This window comes from Melanotaenia boesemani, chromosome 10, assembly GCF_017639745.1.
Source record: "Melanotaenia boesemani isolate fMelBoe1 chromosome 10, fMelBoe1.pri, whole genome shotgun sequence".
NCBI classification, from domain to species: domain Eukaryota; kingdom Metazoa; phylum Chordata; class Actinopteri; order Atheriniformes; family Melanotaeniidae; genus Melanotaenia; species Melanotaenia boesemani.
The window spans coordinates 7541939-7567219 of NC_055691.1; the positions used below are offsets into that span (position 1 = coordinate 7541939).

A 25281-nucleotide genomic window follows, 5' to 3' on the forward strand; every position below is an offset into this window, starting at 1 on the left:
CTCTGAAAGGAAGCTAGGAACTGAACTATATGAACCAGGATATTTTATGGATGGAAAATAATCTCAAGTATTTACAACCAAGTACGTTTTGGGCGAAATAAAAAATATAATGTTTTACCTAGTCAGAAAATAAAAGACCAGACACAAAGATTTCATTTTTATGGATGTCATTTGGTGGGCTGGTGTTTAAGGGACAATAATAATAATATTATTAATTAATTATTAATAATTAATTAACAATAATAATAATAACAACAACAACAATAATAATAATAATAATAATAATAATAATAATAACAATAATAATAATAATAATTATTATTATTATTATTATTATTATATTTTAAAGGTTACAATCGGTAAGGCGCGCCGTGGACTACTTTGTAGGGTCTTGCTTGGGCCCGGACTCGTCACTATGGCAACCATTCTACAACACTGTTCTCTGTGATACAACCTTGAGCTTGGCAGAGCAAACGCAACAATATTAAAAGAGTAAAAGTTTACTGTGCTATTACTTTGTTTCCATACAATCTCAAGAGATGTTTCCACACAGAGATGTAAAATTTCCACCTTTAACAGAGTCACAAAAACAAAAACATTCTGACGACGAATCTTGTCTTGTAAGTGCCTACACGCATAATGTTTTTTCTTTTTTATTTTGTCCAGACATACACATAACCACAGTCTGCAAAAATACTCTGTCCAGATTACCAAGGAAGGACATAAAAGAGCCACTTCTGCCCAGACCTGTTTAACCAGAAAGGTAAGTAAACTACATGCAGGTTGGTTCAGCCAGTAAGAGAATAATTTACACAAAGCTGACTTTAAGTCCATAACTATAATTTTACATTGTCCTGTAAAAATAATGAACTACCCTCATTATTTTTTGTTCTGTTTTCAATGAACCATACTTTCTTTGTAGTGTTTAAAGTGGTCTTGAGTAATAGTTCTTCAGGTTTTCTAAAAATATTTGTTTTTCCTTGAACATTGGTCATTGATCATTCTTTTACAGTCCTTGTACCTTACAAGTTTCAGAGGAAGGTATTTATGTTTGTTATATTACTTTATACTGACATATTAATCATTAAAAACATTAAAATAGTTCAGAACTCAAATGATGAGCCAGTGTTGTGCCTACAAATAACAAGCAACTTAATAAAGAATGCATTTTAAATCACATTAAGGAATTTTGTTAGTAGCAGCCTCAGGAAAAGTATAATTTATTTCCATTTCTTTAATTGCATTTAAAAATTGATGCCATAATATGAAATGCTGTAGTCTGACAGACATGAAATAGTATTTTTGCACCAACAAGATGATTCCTATAGAGAAATAAGCTGAAAACTTGGCATATCTCAGGGAATGTGCAGTGTGTCCTTAAAACATTTTGAAACTGGACAAATGGAGGACAAAAGAAGACGTGTCAATACTTTAAAAAATAGGAACAACTACAGCAAAGACCTGACACAGAGTGTGGGTTCATCTTGGCAGACCAGAACAAAAACTAAAGGACAGCTTTGGAAAGTCCTTCAAGAAGCCTAGAGAACTATTCCTAAAGACTACTTAAAGAAATTACATGGCAGTTTGCCATTTTTACAGGACAGCACAAATATTTTTCCAGTATATTTGGTACTTTTATCATTGTTAGAGATACAAGTACTTCATCCATCACTGCCATTATCTCCCCTCCCCCACTGTCACAGCTAAGTCAGTATCACCGCATTGTGTTGGTACATGTCCGTGTGTTTTAAACCTGTAGTTGTGCTGGACTGGAAGCAGTTACATGTACACAGGCTCAGGGAGAAAACCTCAATTCCTGATGGAGCTAGAAAGCTACGTTAAGAAGGAGCTTCATGATATCAGCCCACATGAACCAAAGTTTCAGGAACTGAAACTACAGGTGCAGTGTTTGTGTTGATGATAAAATCAGAGGAAATGTACACACATTGTCTTGTCAAAGTCTGTATTCTTACAAATCTTCATCGCCTTTGCCCACAGGTCTACGGCAACGTTTTCAGCTGTTTCATGAGTGCATGCAGAACCTACCAACCCCTTCTTTCTGCCATCAAAAAAGAATATGAAAACACTTTAGGTTAGTAAATTTACAAGTAAACTATCAGGACTGATCATAGTCATACTTTAGGAATTCCACTACTTCAAATATCTATATATACACACACACACACAAACACACACAAGTATGAATACAGTGATAAGGAAAAATAGTTTAAACAAAGAGTCACGTCATCGCAGCATAAAACAAGTGTTTGGACTGTACTGCATTTATACAAGTAAATAGAACTTCCACTTTCTGTCTTTGCATTCAGGCATTTGAGGCCATCACGAACCTACAACTGTTCCTTAAAAAGTCCCAGTCATGAATGTATTTTACCCTAAACAAATTGTGCATTGATTTGTGAACATCAATGTAGAAAGTACATTTTGCACAGTTATTTTTTAGGAATATTGCATTATATACTGAAATATGCTTATTTTCTTCCTTTTTTAATTAAAAAAAAATATTTGTCTATTAAAAACAAACAAGACAAGCACAGTAAGAATATTCCCCATTCCAGCCAGTTATCCACTTCAACCAGCATAGAAAGAAAAAAGACTTTGCGGATTTTATGACACCTCTTAACTTGTGGAACGACATTATACAAGGAAGGCTTCCTCATGAGTAAACATGAAATATATTCATTAGGAAAACTAACGATTATGAGATTATGTAAAGACTTAACTGGAATGGTGCCCTTGATTCAAAAGGACGAGACATTTTTTCCTTGCAGCTTTAACTTAAATAAATAAAATGCTTTGTTTATAATAAAAGGGCCTGGAGAGGACATAAAGGGCATTTAGAGGAAAAAAATGTCATAGTTCAACTATAACTATAGTTATAGTTATATAACTATAACTATCTGACCAATAACGTTACAGCTTCACATCCAACCAGACAATGAATGCAGTTCTCAACCTCAGATTCTGATATTTCTTAAATGTTTAAAAGGAGATAAATGCCACTCATATATCTGGTTCTGGAAGAGACTCACCTTAGCTGAACTTTTTACTGGTGGTTAGCTCAGATTTGTGTGAATACCTCAAAAAAGTTAAGTCAGACTGTTTTGAGGGAGAAAAATGTGTTATTCACGCAGTGTGAATTCAAATAATCTCAGGGCATTTTGCATAGAGAAGAGCACTAATTGTTTACTTTGAGCAGAACTTTGTAAAAGTGGGGGCATCACCAGAACCAGAACGGCTTTCTGCCTCAAATGGTTAAGATGGAGTGACCAGAAGAGAGAGAGAGAGAGAAAAAAGGACCATTAACAGATTAAAAAGAAAAAAACTGCAGAAAAGAGACAAATTAATGACATGCAATCATGAAGTAAATGTGCACAACAACATAAAAGAAGTGTTTATTTTATTCTCTTGCACATAAAGAAGGTGTTTGCCTCCTGAACGAAAACTGGTAGCTGATTTCACAATAGAGAAGTCTGAAAGCTGAAGGCCCTACTTCTGTCATACTTTGGGAAACTCCAAGTGTCATGGTCTGTGGGTTTTGATAAAAGTTCAGGAAACAGATGAGAAGAGGCAGAGGCTGGGGCCGCTGGAGGAGCAAGACAAGGTTTTCTAGAGCCTTGCCTATTTCTGAAAACCACAGCTGTCCGTGTGGGGACTGAAGAGTCAGCTTTTCAGGTGGAGGTGTCCAAATAGCCCAGGTTGCCCAGACTGGCTGCCTCTCCTCTCCTCCACCAGATCTGGCTCTCTATGGCCAAGGACAGCAGAGCAGTGTCTCTGGGCTCCATGTGTTTTAGATTAGATTAGGTTGGACTTCATTAATCTCACAGTGGAGAAATTCACTCGTTACAGCAGCTCTTATTACAGAATAAAGTGCAGAAAGTAGACAGAATAAGGTGAACATGCATCACAACAAGATGGTGCAATATAAATTATTTACAAGAAAAGAAGTCTAAGAAAAACAAACTATGTAGCATTATAAATATAATATATATATATATATATATATATATATATAATATATACATATATATAATTGACAGACTATATACATATTTACATGGTGATGGTGGGATATGAAGAATATGATGATATTGATGATGGGGGGTATTGCACAGTAAAATATAAATAAATATTACACAATATTATGACTATACAGATAAGTTGTACAGTCTGACAGCAGTGGGAATGAAGGACCTGCAGTCGCTCCTTCATACACTGAGGGTGTCTCAGTCTGCTGCTGAAGGAGCTGCTCAGCCCCTCCACAGTCTGGTGCAGCGGGTGAGAGGTGTTGTCCATGATGAATGTGAGCTTGGCCAACATCCTCCTCTCACCCACCTCCTCCACAGAGTCCAGCGGGCAGCCCAGGACAGAGCTGTCCCTCCTGACCAGCTTGTTCAGTCTCTTCCTGTCCTGGTCAGTGCTGCTCGCTCCCCAGCAGACAACAGCGTAGAGGACAGCAGAGGCTACCACAGAGTCATAAAATGTCCTTAGCAGAGGCCTGCATACTCCAAAGGATCTCAGTCTCCTCAGGAGGTGGAGGAGACTCTGGCCCTTCTTGTACAAGGCGTCTGTGTGGTGTGACCAGTCCAGTTTACTGTTGAGGTGAACACCCAGGTACTTGAAACTGTCCACCAGGTCAATGTCCTTCCCCTGGATGTTCACCGGTGTGTGGGGTAGTGTCCTTCATCAGGTGGGAGGTCAAGGCGACGGGTCTGTAATGGTTCGGCTCCTTCGCGTGTGATACCTTAGAAACCGGAACCTGAGCTGAGGCTCAGGTTAAAGATGTACCTGAGCACCTCACAGAGCTGGTCTGCACAGGTCCTGAGCAGCCTGGGGCTGATGCCATCTGGTCCTGCAGCTTTCCTGTTCTTCAGCCGCCCCAGTTCTTTCCTCACCTGGGCCGATGTAAGGGAGAGGGGGAGGTGGAGGGCAGTGGGGGGCTGGTGGTGGAGTCCATTGGTGTGGAGTGGAGATCGGGGGTTGGTGAAAGTGAAGGTGAAGATGAAGGTGGTCGGGGGAAGGGGATGTAGACTGAGGATGTGTGAAGAGGAGGGAGTGGGGTTAGAATCAAATCTGTTACAAAACAGATTTAAATCATTGGCCTTGTGCTGGTCTCCATCAGCTGTCCCTCTGGCACCACTCTGTCCAAATCCAGAGATCTCCTTCAGCCCTCTCCACACGTCCTGCGTGTTATTCTGCTCCAGCCGCTCCTCCAGCTTCTTCCTGTAGCTGTCCTTGGCCCGCCTGATCTTGTACTGGAGTTCTATCGTATAAGATAGCTGTCAAAAAGACGTATGCATGATTCTAAGATTTGTAGTCGTATTTTTGTGTTAATAAAAGTTTTGTGCACAAATCAAGGCTGTCATATATGTGCGTCTGGTCAATTTTGTGGATTAGGAGTTGTTTTATGTGAGTATGAATCTTAAAGCTGTGAGTGCAAAATCTTGTGAATACAACTCCAATTTCTACGAAGACAAAGTCTCCTATTCTGTGTGGACACGAATTCACGTTTTTGGGTACGAGTAGAAAAGTATTCAGATGAAGTCACAAGGGAGGAGTAATCGATCTGCCGATTGTACAAAACACAACAATCTCCAATTTCAAAGATGGCTGAAGAAATTGCAGCGGGAGGAGCTACCGGCTCAAGTGAAGCATCACAGGTAAGATGTTCAAGCGGTCTTTATTTATATATTAAAGAAAAACATACTATTTTCAATAATATTCTTTGATTTAAAGACGTACTGCTATAGTTTGCCATGTCGGGTAGTGCTAGCATTAGAAGCTGGCTTGTGCTATTAGCATTGATGTAGCGTGGAAACTATAAAATGTTTATTCTTAGACAATGTCGATTGAAATGCGACTTTTATGGATTTATTAATTACGCTATTTAGTCGATCAGTCTGTCCTCGCCAATCCTCTTTTCCATTTACCCCACTCCCTTCGCCCGCCGAAGCTGAGGATAAATCAATCCATGTACCGGTGAATAACCGTATTTATTATATATGTCATGATATGCATATTTATGTAATCTTCTCTGCCATAAACACGATATTGCGGGGGTTGCGGGGGCGTTTGAGTGACGTGACCTGGGACGCCGATGGAGTGAAAAGACTTAATTCCTCAACCAGCGGAGCACCGTTGCTAGGGGCATTGGCGTCCCTAGCAACGGTGCTCCGCTGATTGATCAGATGACAAAGATGATGCTCAGGGAGGAAATATGCCAGATATTTGCCCTATGAGGTTTTACGCGGTACTTAACCAACTTCAGAGTAATAGTGATGGTTAAAGAAATCCATTGCAACTTTCTACTGGGAGGAATTAAGTCTCTTCACTCCATCGGCGTCCCAGGTCACGTCACTCAAACGCCCCCGCAACCCCCGCAATATCGTGTTTATGGCAGAGAAGATTACATAAATATGCATATCATGACATATATAATAAATACGGTTATTCACCGGTACATGGATTGATTTATCCTCAGCTTCGGCGGGCGAAGGGAGTGGGGTAAATGGAAAAGAGGATTGGCGAGGACAGACTGATCGACTAAATAGCGTAATTAATAAATCCATAAAAGTCGCATTTCAATCGACATTGTCTAAGAATAAACATTTTATAGTTTCCACGCTACATCAATGCTAATAGCACAAGCCAGCTTCTAATGCTAGCACTACCCGACATGGCAAACTATAGCAGTACGTCTTTAAATCAAAGAATATTATTGAAAATAGTATGTTTTTCTTTAATATATAAATAAAGACCGCTTGAACATCTTACCTGTGATGCTTCACTTGAGCCGGTAGCTCCTCCCGCTGCAATTTCTTCAGCCATCTTTGAAATTGGAGCTTGTTGTGTTTTGTACAATCGGCAGATCGATTACTCCTCCCTTGTGACGTCATCTGAATACTTTTCTACTCGTACCCAAAAACGTGAATTCGTGTCCACACAGAATAGGAGACTTTGTCTTCGTAGAAATTGGAGTTGTATTCACAAGATTTTGCACTCACAGCTTTAAGATTCATACTCACATAAAACAACTCCTAATCCACAAAATTGACCAGACGCACATATATGACAGCCTTGATTTGTGTACAAAACTTTTATTAACACAAAAATACGACTACAAATCTTAGAATCATGCATACGTCTTTTTGACAGCTATCTTATACGATAGAGTTCATGCTGAACTCTCCTCTGCTCCTCTCTGTCCCCTGAAATGAAAGTCCTCTTCTTCTGATTCAGCAGGACTTTAAGCTCAGGGGTCACCCAGGGTTTGTTGTTGGAGAAACACCGCACCCTCCGGGTTGGCACAGTGTTCTCCACACAGAAGTTGATGTAGGCCGTGATGCAGTGGGTCAGGCCATCAATATCCTGTCCATGAGAGCTGCAGAGTGTCTCCCAGTCTGTGGTTGGGAAACAGTCTCTCAGTCTCTCATTGGCCTCATCTGTCCACACTTTCACAGACTTCTCCTGTGCCAGCTGTCTTCTCACCCTGGGTGTGTATTCAGGGAGCAGATGTACGAGGTTGTTTTCCTGCAGACTCCTGCAGACTCTTCGATGCTGTTCATGGTCAGTCTTTTTCTGGAAGGTTTTGGCTGCCTCTCAGAAAATGAACTCCAGCAGTTATTTGTTCATCCACTGGGTCCATTGTTGGCCAGATCCTACTGTCAGAATGGGGGTGTGGAAGCAGGACTCAAACACAGGGTGGAGAGGCAGGTGAATAAAGATTGTTTAATAAAAAAAACAAACAAACAAACAAAAAAAGGCTTAATAAAGACAGAATAACTAAAAAGTAACCCACGACTGTAAAACGAAAAACCAAAAGAAGACTAAGGTACACAAGGATGACACTGGAGAAAATTAACTAAATGAGGAGCAGGTGTAGCAATCATGAATAAAGACAGGTGTGTAGTAACAGGAAGTAATGAAGACACAACATACAAGGGGTGGAATCTTATAAAACATTAGACAAGACCATACACAACAAGGACAACAGAAATCCACAAGAACTCAATCGAAACCCACAGACCATGCTGTACATATGTGCACATTTGAATGGACTCACCACATAATACAAACTGAACTGAGCTCTTTGAAGAAATATAAAAAAGTTCTACCCTTGCCTTGTAAATGTTTAATATTTAAACAAAAAAGTAATCTCACATGGACAAATTAGGAATTCAAATTCATCATGTAGGCCAAAAGTTTTGGCTTCTGGGCCATATGTTTGACACCCCTGTTCTAAGAAATATGAAATTATCTTGATGCTTTTTATCAGCATGTTTCCTGATTAGTCATATTTTTTCAGTGCATCTGTTAGTCATTAGCATCCTTAATGGTTAACATCATGACTTTTCGTGTTTCTATCCATCAAGCAATTGACTGATAAATTATTTCAACACTTTTTTTGTCATTCACTGTTCTTCTGATCAGCGCATCAGCAGGATCAAATCCGAGAGCTGGAGCCATTGCGGTCCCACCTGAGGCTTATGAGCGAGGAATGTGACAGGAAGTTTCAAATGCAGAGAAAAGAGGTGCAGGCTGAGATTGACAACTTGACAAGAGAGAAGCAGCAGCTGCAAAAAGACATTGAAGCCATGAAGGAGAAAGAAAAGGCCATGCAGACAGTGGTACTACATGTGTACTTATGACATGGTGTGGTGACTAGTGTTTATTTATAAATGTTACTGTGCAGGTACACAAAAAAAAGGTTATTTCGTGTCAAAAATTGCTTCATCCAAAACATGTCTGTCATTCCTGTGAAGGTGGACCATCTGCAGTCAGAGCTGGCCAACCAGTATCTGCAGTACCGGAAGGAGTGTGATGCCCGTAAGTTGCTGATTTGGCAGCTCAATGACCTGCTGAAAGACTCTGAGACGAGGGAGCACCCTGCAGATGAAAACACAGGTAGAGCTGCCACTGTGAGGTCATTATACAATCAGCTGATTGACAGAAAATAATAAAAAACTTTAACAATTTCAAATTGGAATACTACTTGATTTCATTATATTTGATTAGATCCTCAGAAAGCCCATCTGTATTTCTCAATGTGATCCTGCTAACATTTCCACCAGCTAGCAGATGGCACTCACTATGTTTACGTTGTTTATGGTATACTCTTAGCATGTATAATATTAGGCTAATTCAGCTATACATGTTTCAACCAGAGAGAGATTCTCCAGAAGAGGAAGCTAAATTATAAAAGGTTGCATGCAAATGGAAATATCAGAATGGTAATTTATTCACCCTCTGTCACTCTCTACAATATTAGAAATGCCCCACTTGCTAGTTGGCTGGCTCTCTGGGTTCAAGCAGCCAGCAGCTCTTGTGGCCTGCGGCTCTACCTGCAGGCAGCCCTCGCAGCTCTCCCGGCTTTCCCTTTTTCTCAAGGTTCATTGCTTGGCTTGGCTTTTACTGTGCACGCCGCATACCTTGTACTTCTTGTCTAGCTTGCACAATTTCCTTATCATGCATTCCTCCAGTATTTAACACTGAACATATGGGCTGCCAGACCTGTTCTATAGGTCCTGTTCTGCAGTTTAAAGGGAATAATTCCTCCACCATCACATTGATGACTGAGTTTGCTCATTCTAGGATTTTCATGTTCACGTGTTTAAAAAGTTTAGTTGGTCGTGCAAAACAAGCCATTTAAAGGAATCACCTTGGGCTTTAAAATGAATTATGAGGTTTTCTTAAACAGTATCTTACATTTAAAGACTGATGAATAACAACATGCAGATAAGAAAATAAAACAATTAACTATTTGTTGCCCTCCTTACAGACTCATAATTTTACTTGGAGAATAGTCAAATTAGCTAAAGTCATTCGTAATATTGGCAAAAAGTTGATCCGTTTTCAAAAGTATACCTTATAACTTTGCAATGTGTGCTTCAATAAACACATTTTAATAAGATTTGTAAAACCTAATTCTATAAAATAAGAAGCAGCCAGCAGGCCTGCAGCATAAAACGTCAGCACACAGGCTTTACCAAATTCCTAAAAGATGCCTCTGAGCCTGGTAGTTCTCAACTGTCCTTACATATACCTGTGATGGACTCACAACTTGTTAAGGATGTACTTAGCCTCTCACTCTGTAACATCACAGGACACAGAACAGAGCAAATATAACGGATGTGTGTGTGGAAATGTTAAGAAGTACACGTGTTCTGCTTGTTTGTTTGTTTCACAGAATATTCTAAGGACTCTGTAGAACTGCAGCTTGCTCTCAAAGTGTGTCGAGAAGACCTGACTAAAACCCAGGAGCAACTCAACAAGTTAAAGGCGGAGTACTGGGATGTCGTTCCCCGACGCAACTGGGACATCCTGGAACAAAACCACAAACAGACCCTGCTGCAGGTATCTCAGACAGACACATCATACAATATTGGACATGTGCAGGTGATGACTGAAATCCTGAATCTTTTATCATGATTATGTTTTTATTTGTTGTCCAGTTGAAGATGCTGCAGGGTGACTTTGATCTGATGAAGAGTGAATATCACACCCTGCTGGAGATCTACAAAAAAGGCAGCATGGAGACCAAGACATATGTCTCCACTAGCGTTCATGTATGATATCTGCCATGATCTGGAGAAATTTTTGTAGCATTTTAGCTTCCGTTTGGTTGTTTATAGACAAATTGCTCATTCATTATGTTTAAAACAACTTCACACAGATGTGAAGGTGCCAACTTTTATTAAAAAACAAATGTTGGAGCTTTAAAAAGTAGTTTGCTGTTTTCAGACAGGGGAGGGTGGACCTGAAGGGCAACACCAGATCCAGTCCGACCAGCCAGAAGAGCAGGTCCACGTTAAAGCTAAAGAGAGCACCGCCCTACCTGTCCAGGAGTTTAGGTGATATAAATATACACTCAAGCATCTTTTTATGAGACCTTCACTTCAGATAAACGTTTCACACTTTGTATGTGATCTGTTTTTCTGTGTCTTGTTTCACATTTGTGTGTGTAGGCAGAGGGATGACCCTGAGGCTGCAAAGTCAGATGAAGAAACAGACGTACATGTGACTGAGGCTGATACTGAAGCAGAACGCAGTGATGATGATATCCTCTCTCAGATTCCACCATGAGGCAAAGAGAAGAGTCAGTCTTGCATAGAAAATTTGAGGGATGTCTTTACATCTGTAGTCACTCTAAAACCTTTCCTCTTCAGTTGGTGAAAATGCCACATGTGGTATTTATAATGTCTGTACAGAAAAAAGTCTATCTTAAATAACCCCAAAGGTTTTAGATTCCATACTAAGATGGCAGCCACTTAGTGAAGCACAAAACCATCTTTTTAAGTGGTGATAACAGCCTGTATTGCTAGTTAAATTTTTAGAAGGTTCAGAAATATGAAATGGGAACTCATTTTTATTATAACTCATGTTGTTTAATGTAACTCTAATTAGACCTTTTTTTAAGCAGATTCATATGAATGTGCAGGAAAATGTTCGTCCAGCTCAATGGTTTTAGGGTCACAGCAGATTTCTCAGTAGCAAAGGAAACTGAATATCTTGCCAAGTAAGTCAAAACTATTTTTAGATCCTGATGCAAATTAACATAAACCATGTTGACAAACCAGTTAAAACCATCATATCTGATGCAGCTTATCAAAATACAAATAAATCACAATTTATACTTGTAATTCAGATATTATTCATTTTATTTGTGGTTGTATAAGTCTGTACTAAACTTAAATACAGTGCTAACATCCAGTGCCTACTGTACCATCAGTTTTCATCAATTTTTGTTAAAATTATTTAATCCACAAACTGTTGATACACATTTTTATTAAGTGTAAGCTACAGTTCACACACACTTTGGACACTTCCTTAATCCAAGTCTCTACTGGTTCAGGATCAAAGTAAAACACGAACTGAACAGGTAGATCATCTCTGAAATATTGTCCTACAGTAAATCAGCTTGCTTCTACACAGCCTGGATAATACGTAGCCTGTAAGGATTTCTAAAGTAATCACAGCTTACAAATGAGTTAATCATGGTTAGTCACCATTCGCATGCATATGCCTGAAATATGCCAGTTTTACTGTATGAAATAAACAGAAAGAGCCAGCACTTAAAAATATGTAGTGTTAACTGACCTTCACTTTAGAAGATCACTTTAGTTGTAATAACAAGTTTAGTATTACATAAAATCAAGACCTTAAAAAAAAAAAGTAATTTGAGCCACGCTTTGCCTGATCAGTGCCCCTGCCTGGTCCCAGTTAAAACTTTTCTAGACCCGCCACTGCATAGCTGACGAATCAGTCCTTTCTACCACTTGTCAGCTACTTTGTTAGAGAACGGTCCTGCAATGAAATATATCATAACCTGTTCATAATTTCTTTCACCACATTCATGGCCTCTATAATCGCCCTGTGTCTTGCACATCTGCACAGCAACAATGTTTTAGTGAAGACATCCCCTTGCTTCCGATTGCTGTTTCACTCTCACTAGAAATCTGAACCTGATCTATCTTCATAAATGTGTGCATGGCTGTCTAATGACTACCAGATTTTACAGCTGTGTCACTTGCAAACCATCAAAACTGAAAAGTTATGTGAAATAAAGGCAAACAGTAACTGGCCACAGTTATCAACACTTTTCATTCTTCAGCTTCTGTGAGATGGATCTGATTGACACAAGACTGCTAATGTTGCCTACTTTAGCTAGCACATCCAAAAACAATACTTTGGGGTAAATATGTGCTGGTATGAACCATGAACTGCTAATTCCCTCTTTTTCAGCTGAACCATAAACAAACACAACAAGAGCGACAGTACTGGCGACAGAAAAGCCGATCAGATGATGAGGGAGGGAAAGCTGCCACGCTGGGCAGACACAGAGAGGAACAAAACAGTGATGTTTGTGCAAATCTATGTAAAAAGTTTTTTTTTAATGCAGTTAAAGTGTTGGTGTTGAACTCTCATCAGGATAAGTGTGGGTGTTAAAACATCCTCATCATGGGTGTCACACCCTCAAATCGATCCATACATCCAGCCAGATCCATGTCTTCCCGTCATAAATAACAGATGCTACGCATGTTTCAAATGCATTAAAGAAATTTTAATATATGCATAAGTAAAAAGGTTAATTCATTTTTTTAGAATGACTTAAAATATAATAAATATATATTTGAAGACTACAACTCCCACAATCCATTGGGCCAGTTACGTCTTTTGCGTGCGTGCCCACGTAGCGGAGAAGACATTGCACCGTGCAATCGTGCAGCCGGCCTCGGCGTTAGCAAGAGGTAAGTTTACATTACTTGTCTAAAGAGAGCTGTCGAAAGAAGTAGTGAATGGAAAGATGTACGAAAACAAAAAAACACTTGTTTAGTTTGACATTTAAAGAAACTTCACAACGTATTAGTACTTAAATTGACTGCTCTCCTCCTGTTTTTGGGCTAATGTCGGGCACGCCTAGGTGGGGTAGCTGCTCAGGGGTTCCAGGGCTGTGCGCGCGGGCCCAAAGGAGGCATAAGCTCTAACAGGAGACAGTGTATTTTTAGCAACCGGTGACAAGGCTGATACCAGACAGTTGGCCTGCCAACGCCTGCGAAAACTATTTCTCTGACTATTAACATTAGCTGGCGGGAAGACAAGCTAGGGTTAGCAAACAAACCAGCTCTGAAGCTAGCAGCGGCTACTTAGCCAACTAGCTAAACAAGAAGAGCATTACCATCTATAGACCTTAGTAGTTTGTTTTGCTCTCTCTCCTCTGCCCTTTATTCCGTTTGTTCCGATGTAATGTACTCATGATCCGTTTGTAATCGCAGTTTGTCATCCTAGGTTAACTGCTAATATTTAGCGCGCTCAGATTGTTTCAGTAACATCCGTGTAAACGTTATGAAGGAGCACGTGACCTGTGCTGTCAATGTCGCCCCAGCGAGGGTGACAGGGTGCTCAGCAGAATCCCAACAGGCCACATTCATTTTAGTCCAGGCTTTCGTGTCTGTTTTTCTTTCTGTAGAGAGGACGTTATTATAAACAATAATTCTTTTTTGTGTTTTTTTTCTTCTTTCAAATATGTGTTAAGCATTCGTTATAATAAATTAGTAATGCTATTATTACTGAAGTACATTTATCGACTACTCTGCCCTCCTCTGATTATAACAAAAGCGATTTTATCTATACTAGGTTAAATACTAATGACATAAATCTTTATTTGAAAGTAGAAACTATCTTTAGATCTTTTATTCTCAGCAGATTTTCTTAATGTTTATGCACTGAGTGTGCACAGTTGTTGGAGTCTAAGAAATCAAGTGCATCTCAAACTAAGGGATTTATGTCAAGCTGGCTTCCATAATACATATTTCAGTAGGGTATATGGCCAATGGGAGAACTTGTTTGATTATTTGCAAGCCAAGTTTCAAGTGTTTTAATAAGCAGATTAGCTCAAAACTTAAAACACTGGTTCCCAGCAGGGAAGGGATGAGTCTGGTTCTACAGTCTGAGCATATGTGTGACTGCCTACCTGATTAAAGAGTGGATGTCATCAGTCAGACAAATTTAGCTATTTGCAAGTGGGAGTATTGGTTCATGATGCACAAACTTGTTTCTTTGTTGAATTAAATGCACCATAATACTTCTTTTTAAATGTAAACAGTTTCAGGAAAAGTTTGACATTCCTGGTTAATCCTAAACCAGCTGTTGTATAAAGAATTTCCTGGTTACACAGATGGGAAGTAAAGAGGGGTAAAGTGGCATTTAGTTAAAGATTGTTTTTTGTATTGAATTAAAAACCTTGCAATTTTTCTCGGGTTTTCAGCCGTTATTATACAGATGATACATTGTGAATTCTTACCAGCTCACAAGTTAAATCTAAAATACTAAAACTTAAAAAAAAAAAAAAAAATCAGAACTCAGTTAAGACTTATTCTTTATTTCAGACCTAGGGGGATCCATATCACACAAAAAACAAACAAATTATAGCACAGTAAACAAAACAAATAATCAGACAATAATAATAATAAAAATAATCTAATCTTGAAATTGTGAAAAAGAAAAGAGGCCAGCTTCATTTTATTTTCTGATGACATGGTGACATTTTCTGACTAGTTAAAATTAAATAAAAAATTAAATAAAATAAACCCTGGTGTGTGGAGGATGTGACTTCGCTTTCCTTGGCATTCAGTTTCAGTTTGGACTTCTATCCGCCCCTATAACCAGCATTCATATTTTAGGTGTAATAGGGACGTGAAATCTTCGATAGATGACAAAAAAGAGGCTGCTGTGTTATTGATTTTTGTTTTCCAATATGTTATTTTGTTTTCTGGCTCCCATCATTTGTCTGACCCACACATGTCCCTCCCTTCCAGTGTGTGTTGCAGGGTGATTCAGGATGGTGGACCAGCCTCTGTGGGAGCAGATAGGATCCAGCTTCGTGCAGCACTATTACCAGATGTTTGACTCTGATAGATCACAACTGGGATCTATATATGTGGGTGTAACTCTGCTCCTTTTTTTCCTCCCCATATTACTGTCTCAACAGCAAGACTTGAACAAACATTTTCCTGGTATAAAATGAGTCTTTTTAATCATTAGTGTAGTGCTCATGACAGTTTCTCATGCTCATGACTTTCTATACAGAATTTGCTTACCACATAAATGTCAGAGTTTCTGTAGGAATGTTGGTACAGATGTTAAAAATGTTGATCTTCATTTTTTATGTGTTATGGTTAATTTCCTAGCTTAAAAAAAAGAAAAAAAAGCTGAGTAGAAAATGCTATTGTTGAGCTGGCAAAGATGTTCAAAGTGACGCAGTTTGTCACTTCAGTCAGAGGTTATCACCCCTGGGCCTCAAGGCCCACTATCCTGCAGGTCTTAGATGTCTCCCTGCTGCAACACACCTGATTCAAATTAAACAGCTCTCTGACAATTTCTGCACCAGTCTGCTAATGAGCCATTAATTTGAATCAGGTGTGTTGCAGCAGGGAGACATCTAAGACGTGCAGGATAGTGGGCCTTTAGGACCAGGGGTGGAGACCTCTAAGATAAGTGACAGAAATATAATCACATGATTTTATAGTACTTTATCAAGCAAAAACTTTCAGCCTTTTTTCATATTTAATGGGCTTTTTTCATGGGCAGTTGATATAGAATTCAGCTCAGGAATTGTTATTGAGCAAAGGAATGACATGAGTTTATTTCCTGCTATGTTTGCAATCTTTGTTTAAAAGGTTTCATCAGATTGTTCAGCCACAGAGTGTTTTATCTGCAGTTTGTACCATAACAACACTTTGCTTTAAACCGTCTCACGTGGATTGTAAATTTGTTTATTTAATTTTCACATCCATCTCAAATGAACACTACACAGGCTAGACTTAGTTAAGCCATGTGATGCGGTTGTCATCTGAAGATCATTCATTGAAACTCGCTTTTCTTTTTTGTCTGTCACCCAACACAGATCGATACATCATGCCTTACTTGGGAAGGACAGCCGTACCAAGGAAAAATAGCAATTGTCGAGAAACTCACTGTGAGTTTTCATGGTAATTTATTGTTTAACATCGGCGACGTGTAGTTTCTGTACACTTGAAGACAAGAAGCCAGGATACTCTAGTAGTTATGCTGTGACTCCATAGGATGCACTGAAGTATCCAAAGTTTTACAATCCTATAGCTCCTCAAACCTTTTGGACACATTACATTTACTTCTACAGAGCATTTCAGCATGAGACCAGTGTCTTTTTGGGATCTTTATAGATGCTGCTTTTTGACTATTTTTTTGTACTGTACATTTCTAAAGTCTTAAGCAACCCCAAATTTGTTTAGATATTATGAAGAATTGCTAGTTTTATGTCTGCCAAACTGTTTGGCTGTTTTTGTCTATGCAGCTAAAGAAATGGAACCAAACGCTGAATCTTTGTGACAGACTGCTGGTGACAAAGTGGCTGGAAATAAAATTTAAAATTGTCTCTTTTAAATAGGCTAAAATGTCCATTATGTGTCGATACAACACTGATTTCTAGTGAGTCTTTTTATGCTTGTATAGTAGAAAAAAAGTGCATACACCTGGTCAAAATGTCAGTTTTTTTTATGAAACAAGTGACATGACTATTGTCAAATTTTCTCCACTTTTTGGTGGCTATGTTCCATGGTATGAAATGCTGTTATGCCTAACACAACATGGCAGCATTGTTATTCATTTTGGTCATTACAAAGTTACATGTTGATGCTGGACCTCCCAAGGAGAAACAACAGAAGGGAGAGCGTGATGAGAAGATAAAGGAAGCAAAGATACACCAGACAGAAAGCAACTGAAACAAACCAGACAACCATCTGCTTCACTTGTAAAGAAATTTAACATAAAACGTGTTACTGCCTCTTTAAGAAAACAAAGCAGAACATCATCAGGAGGACCTTCAGGAAGATGGGTGTTTTTATTTTATTTTTTTTATTTGAAGGCTTGTGCCTTGTAAAAAGAGGGGGGGAGCCAACTCAGAAAGCCTGGAGAGCTACTGCTCAAGACCATGTTAAAAGATTACAAGAAAGTCTGGTTGGAAGAAACTTCAAGAGATGAACGAAGACTTAATCTTTAAAACATGATTTCTCAAATTTTAGTGAGCTTTGTTTGGGATGATTTAGATGAATCTGAGGTCAATGTCTCATACCCGAGTTAATCCTCCTTTTCTATCTTGTGTATCTGTGTGTCCCAGAGTCTCCCCTTCACAAAAATAGCGCATAGTATAACAGCGCAGGACCACCAGCCAACTCCAGACAGCTGCATCTTGAGTATGGTCGTAGGACAGCTAAAGGTAGGTTCCTTAATCATTGCTTCTTTAATAAAAATCAGGGTCACATTCATCCTACCGCATCCCTTTCTCCAACATCTGTAATACCTAGTGTGGTTGGTGGCCTTGTATTTCCTCCTGAACGTCCACTTAAATGCAAAACTCCAAGCCTGACCTCCCACCCCCCAGTAATCCCACCTCTGTTAAACCAGATGAGGATGGATATGCAGAATACTTTTTCTCTGATGCTTTTCTGTGTCTTGTTTGTGTCTCTGCAGGCAGATGAAGACCCGATCATGGGTTTCCATCAGAGTTTCATCCTGAAGAACATTAACGATGCATGGGTGTGCACCAATGACATGTTCAGGCTGGCCATTCACAACTTTGGTTAACCTGACTCTCCATGCAGGCGGGCAGGGGCGGCCACAATGAAGGGCACTGTGAGATGAAGTCTGGAGGGTGGGGAGGGAGGAGTTGATAGAGAGAAGAGGGGAACACTCATCCCCCCCTCCTGCCATTTCATTTATGCCTGTTTGACAAACAAGCAAATGCCGGATTCTAGATGTCAATCACTGAACCTCGTCCAGGTGGGGTTTCCAACCAGCCCAGCTAGTAGAACTGCGATGCGTTTTCTTTGCTGAGAGCCGGCTGACCAATCGGACGCCCCTGTCTGCCACTCTGCTGACCTGCATGACGCTGGGAGACCCTCATTACAATATCTACACTCAAGCCACCAGAAGGACAAACAGCTGATTGATGCCATTAACTCATGTTTTGCTCTCCGCTCTTTATTCTAACCCATTCTGCTCTATTATTGACTCCACTGCTGTCAACCCAGTTCTGTTAGCACTGTCGTTGACTGGTTTGTACATCCATGTTCAAGTTCAGAGTTGGCTTCTTCAGTTCAGACTTTACTCTGTTATAATTTTTTTTAGATGCCGCTCGTGTTTACTTAGCTTAGTTTGTTGAATTGAGTTTTATCCTCCTCTACACAGTTAACTTGGCCATCATTCATTAATTTTCCCAGGTTTTGCTCTTGCAAACCAAAAGTTTATTCAAGACAAGGTTGCCCTTAATGTATGTTCTCTGATCCTGCTTTTCTTTTTTTTTTTTTTCCTTTCACTCATGTCTGGCAGTTAACATGGACTACAGCCACGATACACAATAAAACCTGGACTTTTTTCTTAACGGTGTTGTCTCTCCATATCATTTTCTGGCTGATGTGAGGTTTTTGCTTGTTACAAACATTCTGGCTTTGGTCTTTGGCTTGGCTTCAGGCCATTCTTCAGCCAAATGTGGAAAATAAGCAGTTTCAGTTAGTTTCTTTATTATAATTATAAAATGAGGTGATTTTGTTTTGTAGGTTGTAGAAGTCCATGTCCAAGTGAGTTTGGCACAGTCAGATGTACATATTTAATGTTTGGGATAAAGTTTAATTAGCAGGTTTCACGACTCGAGAGCTAACAAGTCGGGGGGGTTAAAAGGCAACATAGGCTGTCTTTGAAAGCTGTCTTAAAACTATAAACCAGAGGGCCTTTCCAGTAAATATTTTAGAAGCAGCAGTAGGATTTGTGTTCATTACCACTCCTTCGTCTCCAGAGATCTTGCATCACTTTGTTGAGTTTTGCTCGCAGACTTCATGCTTATTAAATTTGGTTTGTGATTCACAAATTCAACCACTGGAAGGCATGAGGCAGAAACCAGTCAGGAGGGTTAACGTTCAAGACTTTGATTAAACTTTTTCAGTGGACACCCTCATTAAGTTGTTTTTATGCGTAGAAAATGGGCTTTATAGGTGTTTTGATTAAGCTTTTTTTAAATATTTTTTTTAGATGGGGCTCTTAAATACATGTATTAAACCAAAACTGTAACATATCCTAAAATATGAAAAAGTTACATGTTTTACATTTTCATTAGTTTGGTTAAACTAAAGTGACCATTAAAGAATTTAATTACAGTAAATGTTATTATTTAAGATAACCTTTATTTGCTTGAGAAATACTTTCACATAAGAGATCTTCAGCGCAGAAATACATCAGAGATGTCAGAGAAGAAGTTCAAATGCAAAGAGTTGAAGGCTTTGATTCAGTGTCACCAGGGGGCCTCATAGAGAATCTATTTGTGAGACTTAAAAGGATTTGCTTCCAGTTGCAACACGAATACATTTGCAGTATGGTTTGAGAAATTTTATGTGGTCATGATATTTGCTGGTCTTGACACAATATGAGAGAACGCTGGTGCCTTTTAGGTTTGATAGGGTTTAAACTTTTTCTTTTTACACAAGGCATTGTGTTCAAATCAAACTTAATTTTCTCAAGGATTGCATAATCATACAACATGTCATACTCTTATCTAAAGGTTGTTTCCTTTCTGGTTGTAATCATTGGTGATTTTGGGGGAAAAATCTTTATTTAAATTATAATAATTCACATGAAATGTCCCATTCATGTTACAAAGGGGAGGTCTTCGGTATATTTGTACTTAAAAACAGCAGTAATAAAATGTTCCACCAAAGGGACACATGCTAATACAAATGTAGTACACATGCTGTACTGTTTATTTTTGTCGGAGCTAGTTACAGGCAGGGTTAGGGGGACCATCATGGCGGCAGCGAAGAATACAATCTAAATATCTTAAAAAGATTAAAAACAAACAAATTTAACATTAAGTTGTTACAGATATGAAATTATGGTGACTGAACATCAGTATAGTTTGAGGTAGGAACCAATGACCTGACACAGTCACAAGCCGGATCTTGCGGCGCGGACTAAACGGAAGTTTAGACGGTTGCTCTGGGTGAAAACTGACAGCATCTAATCAAACAAAACTTGTTTTCTTCCTCTAAACTAACCCAGTCTCCCCTTTCCCTCACCCATGGCATCCAGTTCTAATATTGATATTGAGGGGGCGACTCAGCACCTTCGGGACATCCTCAAACTCGACCGTCCTGGGAACAGCACCGGTAAGTGGGATCGGGAATAAAAAGCGGGTGCGCTGGTTTAGGCCTGCGAATGCTAATGGGAGTTAGCTGGCTACATTGATAACCCAATGCTGCGGTATGCCGAGTGTAACGCCACAAAGCTAGCCCAATAGCAGTTGTACAAACTGTTTATGAAAGACCTCGCGTTGAGGAACAGTTTAAATGTCAGTAAAACATTCTGCTTGTATCCACACTTACTTAAATGAACGAATGAATTTACTTTCGGTCTGACTGCGTTGTCCTCGATGTTAGCAGGGTTACGAGCTAGCTAATGTCTCAGTCTATTTTCTGGTTTAGAAAAGCTGTGTCGCCTGCTGCTAAACGGTTGAAAAGTAGGATGAAATTGAGTTTATTTTAAATTATTTATTAAACGTATGTCTTCTAGAGCTCATAATGGTAGCTTTTGGTATTATTAAATCCCCACGTTTGTTGAAATCGTTCCACCTGTTCAGTAATTAGTTTGTTTCCACACAAACTGCGCAGAAGGACGGTGCTTTTGGCTACTCTGAATATCTCTCTTCATACCTGTTATTGGCTCTTTCAGGTGTCAATACTTGCAGATTCAAGTCATGTAGCAGTTACTTTGACCAGTTTGGGGAAAGTGTATTGGAAAACTCGTGTGCTATGCTAAGGTTTAGTATCCTTTTTGTTGGAAGCAGTGGCGTATGTTCTATTTGAAAATGAGAGAATTTTTATGAGCAAGAAATTGATTTGAGACATTAATGCCATGTCCTCCATATTATGATAAACTTTCACTAATCAATTCATGCCTTTTTTTAAAAAAATTGCGTTAGCTTACGATTGATAGTTTTCATAAAAGGATCAGACACCTAGTGGAAATTCAAAATGTAATAGAAAAAAAAAATACCCCCAAGCTGTCAGGATTTCTGGACCTTTTCCAAATATATATCATCCTGTAGATAAACTATCGCCCTCAGGTGCAAAACTTCCAATATATACAAAATATCTTAAATCTCAAGTCTGTGTCTATAAGAACAATGTTAATAAAGCTGAAAGTAAAGCATTCTTTCTGGCTGTAACTATTGAAAACATTGCTCAAAGATCATTTCAGCCCAGTAAGATCAAAATAATAATAATAATAAAAATGGTAAACTACATACTTCCAAATGTTATGAAGAACGCTTTGTGTAATGCTTTCTAAGTTGTTGGATTGGATCCGACACATCAGGCAGGTTTTCAAGCTGCTTTGTGTGGGTCAACTTTTCAGTGATACTCATTTGTGGTCCCTTATGTGGTTTATTGAGGTTTGGAAAAAAAAAATGCACAAGGAACGAAAGAAAAGGCAGGATTATTTCATTTCCAAAGGTGAAAAAGTCCCTAACTGAATGTTAGTGAAAGTGGCAGTTCTCTCACAAACAGGAATAACATCCGATGTGGATAAGTTCTCGCATTATTTCCAGTAAAACAAAACTGGGAAATATTCCACTCTTACCTCCTAGGCTTGTTACTGTTGCACAAATATATGGTCTTTTTTTCATTAGTATATGAATAATAGCTCACGTAACTTAGGAGCTGTTACATTGTTTTTCGTCTTGTTTTGTAAATGATATTTTTGTTAAGTTTATGAGCCCTTTGATTTTTAAGCCCTTTGATGAGGATTTATCTCCCGGTTCAATACTAAAATAGCTTCCCTGCTGAACTGTCTCTTTTGGAAGTTGTTCACATGTGTTGTACAAGAAGTTGGTCTGAACTAGATGACCCTCTTTACTGCTTGCTTTGAAACATTTTATGTGACCTGACTTTCAGAATTATTATTATTATTTTGATTACTTACTGTCATTTGAATACACTACTGATGTTGTCCTGTCACACAGCAGACGTTAAACCCCCCGTCTTTATGGATAAATATAACTTTGTTCGGATTACAGAGGTCTAGAAATGATGGACTGTTAACTAGCTGGTACAAAGTGAGGCAGTGGAATTGATAAGCAAAAAATGACCACAGGTATTATTATTATTATTATTAGACAAAGTGTTTTTAATTAAAAGCGAAGTGAGTGGTTTATTGACTGCTCTTTGCTAGAGACAATGTGTAATAAACACATTTTTAGATTCCATTTTCTCTCCTTAAATGCATGTTGGAGGGTATTCAAAAGGAACATTTTGTGTAGTAATACATATCTGAAAATCATTGGATAGTTTGAACAAAAATGCAACTAAATGATCAGAATTAATTTGCCTTGGATTTACTTGTAATGTAAATCCCTGGAAGTTCTGTTTAGTAGTGAAGGAGAAGGCAACTGAATTTTATACACCGTTCACAGGAGTATAGATAAAATTTAGTTAATAATAATTCCAGTTGTAAGCCTCAGTTATCAAGAAAAATACACTGAACATTTTACTTTTAGAGAAAACTAGCCTTTTGCTGTTACGGTACAGATGGGCAAATAAGGGGAAAGGGTGCAGGGAACTGGCATGCAGTAAAGGTCTGTACAATATAATAGTACATCGATCTGCATCAATATCCAAAGGTGGTGTGTAGCTACAATAAAGTCAGATGGAACTAACTTGGTTGTTTTAACTAGCTTCTAAAACATTTGGGATCGGGCTCCAAATAGGAGTAAGGTTTACGCCAGGGGTAGCCAACGTCGGTCCTCGAGAGCACCAATCTGGCAGGTTTTCCAGATTTCCCTGCTCCAGCACACCTGACTCAAATTAAATGGATCCAACAGCCTATAAGGATCTCCACAATGACTCGTTAGTTTAAGTCAGGTGTGTTGGAGCACAGAAATCTGGAAAACCTGCCGGATTGGTGCCCTCGAGGACCGACGTTGGCTACCCCTGGTTTACACTATATCCTGCTTTAATGTCTATAAATAGAAATGTATTCTTTCAGTTTTCTTCTACATGGTGTGAACATTTTAAAGCTCATTATACACAGTGTGTTAGTCTATTTCAGTTCAAGAACAGGTTGTTTTTCATTTAAATGTCTGAGCTCAGCAATAAAGTTCTATTTTTATATTTTAGTTGCATTTTGTAATTTGATATGAATGGAATAGAGATTATGTCAGCTGTGATATTGGCTCATATTTGACTGGCTCTTGATTCGTATTGTGATGTTAGAAAACACTGAAATGTGAGTTACTGAATCATTATGATTGACTCACAGTGATTAACTTGGTATAGAGGGCAGTGTTTCACTCCCAGTTCTACAGAGTTCTTTTTGCAGGCTTTCCAGTTGTTTCTGTTGCTCAGATTCTTTGCTTTCAATGTTTTTTTTTTGCTTGTTTTTTTCCCCCAGATGCACAGTCAAGGGATGATCAGAGGAAGCCATCTTTCAATGGAGAGCTGAATGGTTTACTGGGAGTAGGTCTGCTAGGAAGCACTGATCGGTCAACCATGTCTGAATCAACCAGACCCATCTCCACAGACATTAGCAGTGCTCAGGAGAGTCAGATGATGTGAGTGTGTGCTGAAAGTCATTTAACAATCTTTGCTTTGTATCTAAATCAGGGGTGCCCAGCTCCGGTCCTCAAGGGCCACAATCCTGTAGGTTTTTGATGTGACCCTGCTCCAAAACCACCTGACTCAAATTAATGAGTTATTATGCAAAACTTAATAGGCTGTTGGATCCATTTAATTTGAGTCAGGTGTGTTGAAGCAGGAAACATTGGAAAATCTGCAGGACAGCGGCCCTCGAGGACCGACTTGGAGCACCCCTGAAATTGATGTCGCATTTTCAGCTGCCTGTCTGGTGACGATGGGTCCACCTGCATCCCCATCACCTCAAACAATGTGGAGATTGTGGCAAGTCAAGACTCTAGCATCAACAGCAAGGCACGAGGCAGCAACAAGGTAGGAAATCAAATAATCAGATGGTAAAAAGAGCCAGTGGTGAGAAGCGTTAATCAGAATCTTGTAAAGATGAAAAAGTTGCTGTTATTTTTGGGTAGGTCAAAACCTTAATTATGCTGTCTCAGCAGCGTGCGATTAGTTTAGTTTCTGACAAAAAACTGCTGTGTATTTCAGAGATTTGATCAATTAGGTAAACAACATTCTAAAAGAGAGTAATGGAAGTTTATGTGTAGAAAAAAACTGTTCTATGCCATTATTTTGGCTCTGAAGTTCAAAGCTTCACAATAAGAAACAATCAGTACACACTTTTTGAGAGAATATTCATGCATTTTTTTCTAATACTGAATTAATTTTTCATTCAGGTTAAGATTCAGCCCGTTGCCAAGTACGACTGGGAGCACAAGTATTATTATGGGAGGCTGATAGCTGTGTCCAACTCCTTCCTGGCCTACGCCATCAGAGGTGAGACTCTGAGAATTACCAGCCAGTAAATAACCAACAGCGGATATCATAAATCAACAACTATCATTAACACAGACAGGATATCTGTATGTTTTTAATATATACTGAATCCTATCCACCTATAGAAATAGAAAACATGGCGCTGTGCGAGCAGCTGCGTGCTACGGCGGCTCTGCCTTCTCTATTCCTTTTTTTAGTGTTTTATATGGTTCTTAGACGTGGTTTTCTTTTTTCCTTTACAGTAGTCAGTACCAGGTGCAATTCTGCACATGGGAAA

General features: G+C 39.0%; 3 protein-coding genes across 8 annotated transcripts in view; all 3 read left to right on the plus strand.

Annotated features, from left to right (window-relative positions):
* Positions 1–44: 44 nt before the first annotated feature.
* tsnaxip1 (translin-associated factor X interacting protein 1) lies at positions 45–12126 on the plus strand. 3 transcript variants are annotated; one of them, XM_041997106.1, is made up of 10 exons: positions 45–81; positions 667–763; positions 1760–1900; positions 1999–2092; positions 8449–8645; positions 8781–8922; positions 10205–10371; positions 10470–10583; positions 10759–10868; positions 10983–12126. In XM_041997106.1, the coding sequence occupies exons 3-10, from the start codon at positions 1784–1786 to the stop codon at positions 11098–11100; spliced, it is 1059 nt and encodes a 352-aa protein (XP_041853040.1). In that variant the 5' UTR covers positions 45–81; positions 667–763; positions 1760–1783; the 3' UTR covers positions 11101–12126. The 3 variants fall into 3 exon arrangements, with proteins under 3 accessions (XP_041853040.1, XP_041853037.1, XP_041853039.1); XM_041997103.1 differs by lacking the exon at positions 45–81 and adding an exon at positions 422–620 and having other exon boundaries at positions 707–763; XM_041997105.1 differs by lacking the exon at positions 45–81 and adding an exon at positions 422–557.
* Positions 12127–13168: 1042 nt separating this feature from the next.
* nutf2 (nuclear transport factor 2) lies at positions 13169–18934 on the plus strand. The gene is made up of 5 exons (XM_041997976.1): positions 13169–13265; positions 15333–15454; positions 16421–16492; positions 17672–17770; positions 18025–18934. The coding sequence occupies exons 2-5, from the start codon at positions 15356–15358 to the stop codon at positions 18136–18138; spliced, it is 384 nt and encodes a 127-aa protein (XP_041853910.1). The 5' UTR covers positions 13169–13265; positions 15333–15355; the 3' UTR covers positions 18139–18934.
* A 1572-nt stretch (positions 18935–20506) lies between these two features.
* edc4 (enhancer of mRNA decapping 4) overlaps positions 20507–25281 on the plus strand; it is a 40820-nt gene continuing 36045 nt past the window's right edge. For all 4 annotated transcript variants that reach the window (XM_041996701.1, XM_041996703.1, XM_041996704.1 and 1 more), the window contains exons 1-4: positions 20507–20708; positions 23989–24148; positions 24431–24542; positions 24905–25004. In XM_041996701.1, coding sequence (XP_041852635.1) covers positions 20621–20708; positions 23989–24148; positions 24431–24542; positions 24905–25004 — 460 coding nt within the window. In that variant the 5' untranslated portion in view covers positions 20507–20620. The remainder of the gene's footprint in view (positions 20709–23988; positions 24149–24430; positions 24543–24904; positions 25005–25281) is intronic.